Consider the following 12,236-nt stretch of genomic DNA (forward strand, 5'->3'; position numbering starts at 1 on the left):
TCCTTCTTCTTACACCTGAGATAATCCTACACCTGTCCTTCTTCTTACACCTGAGATAATACTGCACCTGTCCCTCTTCTTACACCTGAGATAATCCTGCACCTGTCCCTCTTCTTACACCGGAGATAATCCTGCACCTGTCCTTCTTCTTCTACCAGAGATAATCTTGCACCTGTCCCTCTTGTTATACCTGAGATAATCCTGCACCTGTCCCTCTTCTTACACCTGAGATAATCCTGCACCTGTCCCTCTTGTTATACCTGAGATGATCCCTCACCTGTCCCTCTTCTTATACCTGATATAATCCTGCACCTGTCCCTCTTCTTATACCTGAGATGATCCCTCACCTGTCCCTCTTCTTATACCTGAAATAATCCTGCACCTGTCCCTCTTCTTATACCTGAAATAATCCTGCACCTGTCCCTCTTCTTATACCTGAAATAATCCTGCACCTGTCCCACTTCTTATACCTGAGATAATCCTGCACCTGTTCCTCTTCTTACACCTGAGATAATCCTGCACCTGTCCCTCTTCTTACACCTGAGATAATCCTGCACCTGTCCCTCTTCTTCTACCTGGGATAATCCTGCACCTGTCCCTCTTCTTATACTTGAGATAATCCTGCACCTGTCCCTCTTCTTATACCTGAGATAATCCTGCACCTGTCCCTCTTCTTACACCTGAGATAATCCTGCACCTGTCCCTCTTCTTATACCTGAGATAATCCTGCACCTGTTCCTCTTCTTACACCTGAGATAATCCTGCATCTGTCCCTCTTCTTACACCTGAGATAATCCTGCACCTGTCCCTCTTCTTACACCTGAGATAATCCTGCATCTGTCCCTCTTCTTACACCTGAAATAATCCTGCACCGGTCCCGCTTCTTATACCTGAGATAATCCTGCACCTGTCCCTCTTCTTATACCTGAGATAATCCTGCACCTGTCCCTCTTCTTACACCTGAGATAATCCTGCACCTGTCCCTCTTCTTACACCTGAGATAATCCTGCATCTGTCCCTCTTCTTACACCTGAGATAATCCTGCACCTGTCCCTCTTCTTATACCTGAGATAATCCTGCACCTGTCCCTCTTCTTACACCTGAGATAATCCTGCACCTGTCCCTCTTCTTCTACCTGAGATAATCCTGCACCTGTCCCTCTTCTTACACCTGAGATAATCCTGCACCTGTCCCTCTTCTTACACCTGAGATAATCCTGCATCTGTCCCTCTTTTCTACCTGAGATAATCCTGCACCTGTCCCTCTTCTTACACCTGAGATAATCCTGCACCTGTCCCTCTTCTTACACCTGAGATAATCCTGCACCTGTCCCTCTTCTTATACCTGAGATAATCCTGCACCTGTCCCTCTTCTTACACCTGAGATAATCCTGCATCTGTCCCTCTTTTCTACCTGAGATAATCCTGCACCTGTCCCTCTTCTTATACCTGAGATAATCCTGCATCTGTCCCTCTTTTCTACCTGAGATAATCCTGCACCTGTCCCTCTTCTTATACCTGAGATAATCCTGCACCTGTCCCTCTTCTTACACCTGAGATAATCCTGCACCTGTCCCTCTTCTTACACCTGAGATAATCCTGCACCTGTCCCTTTTCTTATACCTGAGATAATCCTATACCTGTCCCTCTTCTTACACCTGAGATAATCCTGCACCTGTCCCTTTTCTTACACCTGAGATAATCCTATACCTGTCCCTCTTCTTACACCAGAGATAATCCTGCACCTGTCCCTCCTCCAGTGCCTGGAAGCCGCTTGAAGTGTCGGATTTGCTCCATTTCGGTCTCATTATTGATGTGACGCGTGCTTTAGTATAAACACGGAGCAGGAGGACGCGGCGTTAATCAGCCACTTCAGCGTGTACGTCCTCCGGGGGGCGCTTCCCACAGACCTGCTGAGTGACAATTCACAGGGAGCTTAACAGCGGAGCCGATCTTTCAAGCCGTGGTCAGGAGAATGACACTAATCGCACTAAAGTCCCGGCCCCACTAGAACTGCGGAAAGTCCTCAAATCCCCCGCACTTCTGAGAGCGGACCCCGGCCAGAACCAAGACAGAGGAGCGCTAAACCTCCGCCCGACCACAGACACATCTGTCCTAGAAAGAAGCAACGAGCAAATCCATGAAAAACAAAATCCAGCGCCAACTACTGAAGAAAGTCAGAAATGTACTATATTTCACCCCTTCACAAAACAGGATTTGCTCTTATCCAGATACAAAACACCAGGCAGAAGACGTAAGGAGGACCCTGAGATATATATATATATATATATATATATATATATATATATATATATATATATACACTGCACAGTACCACTTCTCCTGTCCTGTATACTGGGTGTAATTCTCAGTATCTGTATTATTCTGTATATATATATATACACACTGCACAGTACCACTTCTCCTGTCCTGTATACTGGGTGTAATTCTCAGTATCTGTATTATTCTGTATATATATACACTGCACAGTACCACTTCTCCTGTCCTGTATACTGGGTGTAATTCTCAGTATCTGTATTATTCTGTGTATATATATATATATACACACACACCGCACAGTACCACTTCTCCTGTCCTGTATACTGGGTGTAATTCTCAGTATCTGTATATATGGACACTGCACAGTACCACTTCTCCTGTCCTGTATACTGGGTGTAATTCTCAGTTTCTGTATTATTATGTATATATATACACTGCACAGTACCACTTCTCCTGTCCTGTATACTGGGTGTAATTCTCAGTATCTGTATTATTCTGTATATATAGACACTGCACAGTACCACTTCTCCTGTCCTGTATACTGGGGGTAATTCTCAGTATCTGTATTATTCTGTATATATGGACACTGCACAGTACCACTTCTCCTGTCCTGTATACTGAGTGTAATTCTCAGTATCTGTATTATTCTGTATATATATACACTGCACAGTACCACTTCTCCTGTCCTGTATACTGGGTGTAATTCTCAGTCTCTGTATTATTCTGTATATAGACACTGCACAGTACCACTTCTCCTGTCCTGTATACTGGGTGTAATTCTCAGTATCTGTATTATTCTGTGTATATATATATATATATATACACACACCGCACAGTACCACTTCTCCTGTCCTGTATACTGGGTGTAATTCTCAGTATCTGTATATATGGACACTGCACAGTACCACTTCTCCTGTCCTGTATACTGGGTGTAATTCTCAGTTTCTGTATTATTATGTATATATATACACTGCACAGTACCACTTCTCCTGTCCTGTATACTGGGTGTAATTCTCAGTATCTGTATTATTCTGTATATATTTATACACTGCACAGTACCACTTCTCCTGTCCTGTATACTGGGTGTAATTCTCAGTATCTGTATTATTCTGTATATATGGACACTGCACAGTACCACTTCTCCTGTCCTGTATACTGGGTGTAATTCTCAGTATCTGTATTATTCTGTATATATAGACACTGCACAGTACCACTTCTCCTGTCCTGTATACTGGGTGTAATTCTCGGTATCTGTATTATTCTGTATATATATACACTGCACAGTACCACTTCTCCTGTCCTGTATACTGGGTGTAATTCTCAGTATCTGTATTATTCTGTATATATACACTGCACAGTACCACTTCTCCTGTCCTGTATACTGGGTGTAATTATCAGTATCTGCATTATTCTGTATATATACACTGCACAGTACCACTTCTCCTGTCCTGTATACTGGGTGTAATTCCCAGTATCTGTATTATTCTGTGTATATATACACTGCACAGTACCACTTCTCCTGTCCTGTATACTGGGTGTAATTCTCAGTATCTGTATTATTCTGTATATATACACTGCACAGCACCACTTCTCCTGTCCTGTATACTGTGTGTAATTCTCAGTATCTGTATTATTCTGTATATATTTATACACTGCACAGTACCACATCTCCTGTCCTGTATACTGAGTGTAATTCTCAGTATCTGTATTATTCTGTATATATTGACACTGCACAGTACCACTTCTCCTGTCCTGTATACTGGGTGTAATTCTCAGTATCTGTATTATTCTGTATATATACACTGCACAGTACCACTTCTCCTGTCCTGTATACTGGGTGTAATTCTCAGTATCTGTATTATTCTGTATATATACACTGCACAGTACCACTTCTCCTGTCCTGTATACTGGGTGTAATTCTCAGTATCTGTATTATTCTGTATATATGGACACTGCACAGTACCACTTCTCCTGCCCTGTATACTGGGTGTAATTCTCAGTATCTGTTAGGGATCTGCCAGGTACTACGTCTAGGTATACTCCTGGGATTAATCAATCCACACCTGAGGCCAGACCTGTTCGACTGACACCTTCTCCCACCAACCAGGGTGGCAGGCTCAGGAGTGGGAGAGCCTATCGCAGCCTGGTCAGTCGGAGTTAGCTCCGCCCCCTGTCCTTTATTACCTGCCGTGTTCTCTTCCTCAGTGCTTGTAATTCTTCTGGATTCCTGGCCTCACTGCTGCTTGCATCCAGCCTGCTTCTGCCGTGCTTCTGCCTTGCTGCAGTTCCGCTTTACCTGCTTCGCTTTGCCCCTGGCTTGCTTCCTTCTCCGTCTCACGTTGGTATACTCCACTTCATCCTGGTCCTGACTATTCGTTCACCGCTCCGTTTCCTCGCGGCGTTCCGTGGGCTACTGCCTCTTCCCTTGCGTGTTCCCTGTTTGTTCTCCTGTGCACTTAGACAGCGTAGGGACCGCCGCTCAGTTGTACCCCGTCGCCTAGGGCGGGTTGTTGCAAGTAGGCAGGGACAGGGCGGTGGGTAGATTAGGGCTCACTTTCCCTTCACCCCCTTCCTGCCATTACATAATTACAAGCCCATACCTAGTCTACCATTCTCCTACGCTGACGCTATCATGGACCCCCTTGAGACCCTGACCCAGCAGATGCAGGGCCTCTCACTACAGGTCCAGGCCCTGGCCCAGAGGGTCAACCAGGGTGACGCTGCCTTAGTAGTACCCCTCACCTCACCTTTAGAACCCAACCTCAAGTTACCTGACCGGTTCTCAGGGGACCGTAAGACGTTTCTCTCCTTCCGGGAGAGTTGCAGACTGTATTTCTGCCTAAGACCTCACTCCTCAGGTTCCGAGAACCAGCGGGTGGGTATCATCATATCCAGACTCCAGGAAGGGCCCCAAGAGTGGGCCTTCTCCTTGGCTCCTGACGCCCCTGAACTTTCCTCTGTTGATCGTTTTTTCTCTGCCCTCGGACTCATTTACGACGAGACTGACAGGACTGCTTTAGCCGAGAGTCAGCTGGTGACCTTACGTCAGGGTAGGAGACCGGTTGAGGAATACTGTTCTGATTTTAGAAAGTGGTGCGTAGCTTCTCAGTGGAACGATCCGGCCCTAAAGTGCCAGTTTAGGTTAGGATTATCTGACGCCCTGAAGGATCTGCTTGTTAGCTACCCCTCGCCTGACTCCCTTGACCAGGTTATGGCCCTAGCAGTACGACTTGACCGACGTCTCAGGGAACGTCAGCTTGAACGTTTCAATGTGCTCCCCTCTGACTTTTCTGCGATCCCCCCCGAGGTCCCGTCTCCTCGCCCCTCCACGGAGGACTCGGAGGTACCTATGCAACTCGGGGCCTCCATGTCCCCTCGACAACGTAGAGAGTTTCGCAGGAAGAATGGTCTCTGCTTCTATTGTGGGGACGACAAGCATCTACTGAACACCTGTCCCAGGCGCAAGAATAAGAAGCCGGAGAACTTCCGCGCCTAAGTGATCATCGGGGAGGTCACTTGGGCGCACAGGTATTTCCCGTTAATATGAAACGCAATAAAATTTTGCTTCCCTTTCAGGTCTCGTTTGCTGGCCGGGCTGCCACGGGCAGTGCTTTCGTGGATTCTGGCTCATCTGCTAATATCATGTCTGTGGAATTTTCTATGTCTCTAAAAATGCCATTTATTGATTTACCTTATCCTGTCCCGGTAGTGGGTATCGACTCCACTCCTCTTGCTAATGGTTATTTTACTCAGCATACTCCTGTTTTTGAACTCCTTGTTGGCTCCATGCATTTGGAGCAGTGCTCTGTACTGGTGATGCAGGGATTATCGTCTGATCTGGTATTAGGTCTTCCCTGGTTGCAGCTGCATAATCCCACGTTTGATTGGAATACTGGGGAGCTTATCAAATGGGGTAGTGAATGTCTAGATAATAGTGCCATACAGTGAATATATATATATATAGTGCCTCAGTATTACCACAGCTATTGCGGTGTTGTTTGCATTGAGACCCCGGGGAGAATGTTTTGAGCTTCCCTTACATGGTGGAGACCCCGGGGTAACTGCTCCTATTGTCCATGTTATATTTTGCCCCTGACTTTACGACTATCTAATCACTAGAAACTGCTTGTGTAGCGGAGGCCAGAGACCCCCTGAGATACTCTGGGGCCTCCCATATATTTTACACACTGTGATAATATAGTATCTGCCGATTCCGACATCAGATGTGGGTGATGGGCAATCACACCCGGAAAGGACTGAACAACAGAATAATACATCTCGATCTGATTTCTGCTATGTGGGTGTTCGAGCTGGAAATGATTATCAGATCTCATCCATCAGACGCAGGATCCTGGCCCAAATTCAGCTCTTATCAACCACCAACTCCTCGGGCGCCCGCCTTTGTGAGAAGACAGTTGGGCACACATGTATCGGGACCCCCTGATGGGAACATGTGCTGCTCTCTTCAAGCAAGGCCTGAAACTTCCACATCAATTTATTCCATGTGACTGGGATTAGATCTTGGTCAATGCGGCCGGAAACCATGAAGTTCTGCTGTAGACTCTCATCTGTAGAACATGACGGATTTGGTCCTCAAGACTGTGAAGTCACCTGCTGCCCACCTTACAGGAATCTCATCTGTGCTGCAGTGCCCATGTGCCCCTTCCATGAACATTCCCTACGACATCTACATTACAGGAGTTTGAGGCTCTAATCTACATCCCAGGTTCACCAAGACGGACATGGTATGACCTACGGGGGACTCACACTTTGCTTCTGCGGCAGGTGTTTGATCATAGCATCGGGGGTACTTCAATGTCACTTATTTGGGTGGGGGATCTTAGCTCAAGAACATCGAGAAATACTGATCTCCATGACACCTTTATTCCCATGCCAGAAAATCTTCAGAGCAATGATGAGGTTACGCAACTCCAATTGTCCCATGTCAGCAGTGCTCAATGATGTCATCGGGGGTGGGCATCACTCAGCCCCTCACCTGCTGTGACATCATCTCTGCTCCACTCTCCTTCGTCCTTACATTGCAAATCCTGGTTTCCTTTCCAAACCTGGATCTGATTCATTCCTTGGCTCCAACTCTGATCCATCTTGTGATTCTCCTGCTTGTTCGGTTCTTTTTATGCTGATCCTCGTCTCTGAGTCTTCGCAGCCTCCACCAATAGCAAACTATTTTAAGGTGCTTCAGGCTGGGAATTCCCATGTAGCAAAGATTGTCCCTCCTCGTGTGGGTTATGGCTGGAGACCGAGGGTCCTTACACCCATGTCTCAGCCGGCTCCGATCCGATCCGGTCCGTAACCGATGTGATACGACAGGGATGATGTGCAGCCTCGGGAACATCTGAATTCAGTCTTCCTTCTCACCGGAGACCTTATGCTACAAGATGTGACCCTCCCCCAGCTGATCCCCGGTTCATCATTGAATGTTCTTCCATAGGAAACCAAGACACATCACGGCCACCCAACTCCGTACCGTTCTTGAGATGACACCTGAAGGATGGACCGCACATAAAAACCCATCACAGCTCATGACGGACATGGTTTCCGTCCCTTATGGTACAACTTCAGAAATCTTTCCAGCTGCCAAATCATGGAGAGGATTTACCCAACACACGTTGGTCTTTTTTGGGGCGGTGGAGTTGTTTTTTTTATTTTTTATTAAAATGAATCAGTAATTGTGAAGTAAAAATCCAGACAAGAACCTGGAATCAGAATTTTTGCTGGGTTACGGGCAAATGGCCCAATCCAAGGACTTCACAGGTAGAGTAGATCTTCTTCCTCCTGATGACCGTATCTCCGCCGTGTCATGGGCCCCTCATTCGTCTTCTCCTGGACCTTGTATCATCAGAGGGACTATTGAGTTATAAAGGACACCATCAGGTGTCTTGATCAGGAGACAGAAGGCAGGGACAACCTCCATGATTCGTCTTTTCTTGATCCTTTCATGAGCACGTCTTGTGTGGTGCCATTATTAGTCCTTCATCCTCAGACGGGTCATGAACAGGACTAGGACGACGCTCACCCCACCTAAGAACAATGTCAGTTAAGTCCTTTTGGGTCAGCGCTGACTCCTGGTGACCGTGTGACCAATGTTTCTCCAGAATGTCCCGTCTTCAGGACTCATGATTTCTGCCACTGCCTCCATCCGTCTTGTTGCTATTGTCCCCTCCACTATTCGGAGTAGAATCCATGAGCCGGGTCTTGTCATGTCCAGACTAGAACTTCACAAGTTGCAGGTTACTTGGTCATAAATCCACTTGTGACATTTTTCTTGATGTCCATGAGATTCCTAAAGGTCTGAACCAAAGTGGTCGTAATGTGAAGGTCCCCCCCCCCCCCCGGAAGCGTTCTCCAGTATCCGTCATATCCAGCCAGTGACCAAATCTATAGACGGTGGCCATACAAGCCATGTTCTCCAGTATCCGTCATATCCAGCCAGTGACCAAATCTATAGACGGTGGCCATACAAGCCATGTTCTCCAATATCCGTCATATCCAGCCAGTGACCAAATCTATAGACGGTGGCCATACAAGCCATGTTCTCCAGTATCCATCATACCCAGCCAGTGACCAAATCTATAGACGGTGGCCATACAAGCCATGTTCTCCAGTATCCGTCATATCCAGCCAGTGACCAAATCTATAGACGGTGGCCATACAAGCCATGTTCTCCAGACTGAGGCTGTCCCTCAAGGTCTTTGGAAGATTCCGCTTGATTTGGTCATAGATCCACTGGTTTGTTCTTCATGCAATTTACCAAATTCTTAATGGTCTTCACCAACATTCAAAGGAACGGTCAAACCCTCTGAGGTCACATCTTCACTCTGGATCTGTCCCAGGACATTAAGCGGGTCCTGCTAGGATTTACCTGATCCCCCCCCCCCCAATCAGTGATGGTCACCGGGAAAGGATAGGGGGCAGCTCAGTGTTTGATTATGTCCCCTACAGGAGAAGTTAAGAATTACATGGCGCCCAATGAAAGTGGCCTACCAGAGCGAGTACCCGTCTTTGCAATTGCTAATGGAGGGGGGTCCTGATCAGGAAACTCTCCTTATGAGACTAGGAAAGACAAAAGGCCCCTTAAGAAGTGACTTCTGACGTGCTTCGTATAATGCGCCATTTTTGAGCGTCGGACCGTTACCTTTTTCATTTATCTTTGTCTTATATTCAGAGAAAACGACTTTAGAGCAGAACATGAGGGGGTTAAGCCCTCGTGGCCGCCAGCTGCCTCTGTATGGCGGGGGGGCTCAGGTAATTAGGCCCAGAGATTGTCCAGACCTTCGCTGGAGGCTACGGCTGCGCCAATTACAGTCCCTGACTGAAAGCAGCGTCGCGTACAGACCGCGGGGTCGTAAATAACTTGTAAATGTGCCTGATGGGAGTTTGTACGGGAGATTTGTCTGGCGGGCGGAGGGTTAAACCAATAAACTTAACAATCGAGTATGTGTTAAATGAGTCCGTGGAGGCGCAGTGAACGCCGCTCCAGCGTTTCCCCGACTCCTGACCGCAGAACTTTTTATATCGACTTAAAACTCAGATGCATTAAAACTTTATGGGGCATCTCCGGGTGAAAACGCAAACACAATATTTTGGGAACAAGCAATTTGGGGACCTCGGGACTGCGGGATAGTTAATAAAAGGGTCGTAGGCGTCAGGGTAAATAGTCCGGGTGTTTTATGGCTCCGGCCCGGTGGAGAACACAGAGAAGTGCGGCCGCTACAAAACCCAGAGAAACTCGTAACGTTTACACTGCGAGAACAGAAACGCGGATCCTCACCTCGTAATACTGAGGGGCCGCGGCGGATCTCTTCATTTTCGGGTTTCCAAGTTCATGCACCTGAAAAAAGAAAAACATCAACCAAAGAAAAAGAATGAAAAATCCATATCTATCTATCTATCTATCTATCTATCTATCTCATATCTATCTATCTCATATCTATCTATCTCATATCTATCTATCTCATATCTATCTATCTATCTATCTCATATCTATCTCATATCTATCTATCTATCTATCTCATATCTATCTATCTATCTATCTATCTATCTCATATCTATCTATATATCTATCTCATATCTATCTATCTATCTATCTCATATCTATCTATCTTCTATCTAATATCTATCTATCTATCTCATATCTATCTATCTCATATCTATCTATCTATCTATCTCATATCTATCTATCTATCTATATCTATCTATCTCATATCTATCTATCTCATATCTATCTATCTATCTATCTATCTATCTATCTATCTAATATCTATCTATCTCATATCTATCTATCTCATATCTATCTATCTCATATCTATCTATCTATCTATCTATCTATATATCTATCTATCTCATATCTATCTATCTCATATCTATCTATCTCATATCTCCTATCTATCTATCTATCTATCTATCTATCTATCTATCTATCTATCTATCTATCTCATATCTATCTATCTATCTATCATATCTATCTATCTATCTATCTCATATCTATCTATCTCATATCTATCTATCTCATATCTATCTATCTCATATCTATCTATCTATCTATCTATCTATCTATCTATCTATCTATCTATCTATCTATCTATCTATCTATCTATCTATCTATCTATCTATCTATCTATCTATCTCATATCTATCTATCTATCTCATATCTATCTATCGCATATCTATCTATCTATCTATCTCATATCTATCTATCTATCTATCTATCTATCTATCTATCTATCTATCTATCTATCTATCTATCTATCTATCTATCTATCTATCTATCTATCTCATATCTATCTCATATCTATCTCATATCTATCTATCTATCTATCTATCTATCTATCTATCTATCTATCTATCTATCTATCTATCTATCTCATACCTATCTATCTATCTCATATCTATCTATCTCATATCTATCTATCTATCTATCTCATATCTATCTATCTATCTCATATCTATCTATCTATCTCATATCTATCTATCTATCTATCTATCTATCTATCTATCTATCTATCTATCTATCTATCTATCTCATATCTATCTCATATCTATCTCATATCTATCTATCTATCTATCTATCTATCTCATACCTATCTATCTATCTCATACCTATCTATCTATCTCATATCTATCTATCTATCTATCTATCTCATATCTATCTATCTATCTCATATCTATCTATCTATCTCATATCTATCTATCTATCTCATATCTATCTATCTATCTATCTATCTATCTATCTCATATCTATCTCATATCTATCTATCTATCTCATATCTATCTATCTATCTCATATCTATCTATCTATCTATCTATCTCTATCTATCTATCTATCTCATATCTATCTATCTAATATCTATCTATCTATCTATCTATCTATCTATCTATCTATCTATCTATCTCATATCTATCTATCTAATTTTTCCTTAAAGTGCAATAGTCATGAAACAGTGGCACTCTAAGTACATCAAAAAAATCCACATCCTTCTAAATATCACTGACAGTTGATGAAGTGGTGTGTGCATAACATTAGTGTTGCATAATGAGGTGTATATAATATGGTTATAGTATAATGGGGTGTATAATAATATATAGTATAATGGGGTGTATATTATAGTATAATGGGGTGTATATAATATATAGTATAATGGGTGTATATAATATTGTTATAGTATAATGGGTGTATATAATAATGTTATAGTATAATGGGGTGTATATAATATTGTTATAGTATAATGGGGTGTATAATATTATTATAGTATAATGGGGTGTATATAATATATAGTATAATGGGGTGTATATAATATTATTATAGTATAATGGGGTGTATATAATATTTATAGTATAATGGGGTGTATAATATTATTATAGTATAATGGGGTGTATATAATATATATATAATGGGGTGTATATAATATATATAGTATAATGGGTTATATAATATTT

The 12,236-nt window shown here is 43.3% G+C and overlaps 1 protein-coding gene across 1 annotated transcript in view; it reads right to left on the reverse strand.

The window, feature by feature from the left end:
* The window catches only part of SPAG17 (sperm associated antigen 17), a 158,949-nt gene extending 148,821 nt beyond the window's left edge, over positions 1-10,128 (reverse strand). Inside the window, exon 1 of the mRNA XM_075849108.1 lies at positions 10,072-10,128. Within this exon, the coding sequence (XP_075705223.1) occupies positions 10,072-10,107 (36 nt within the window). The 5' untranslated portion in view covers positions 10,108-10,128. The remainder of the gene's footprint in view (positions 1-10,071) is intronic.
* Positions 10,129-12,236: the final 2,108 nt, after the last annotated feature.

The sequence above is a fragment of the Rhinoderma darwinii genome, unplaced genomic scaffold (genome assembly GCF_050947455.1).
Source record: "Rhinoderma darwinii isolate aRhiDar2 unplaced genomic scaffold, aRhiDar2.hap1 Scaffold_684, whole genome shotgun sequence".
In the NCBI taxonomy this organism is placed as follows: domain Eukaryota; kingdom Metazoa; phylum Chordata; class Amphibia; order Anura; family Rhinodermatidae; genus Rhinoderma; species Rhinoderma darwinii.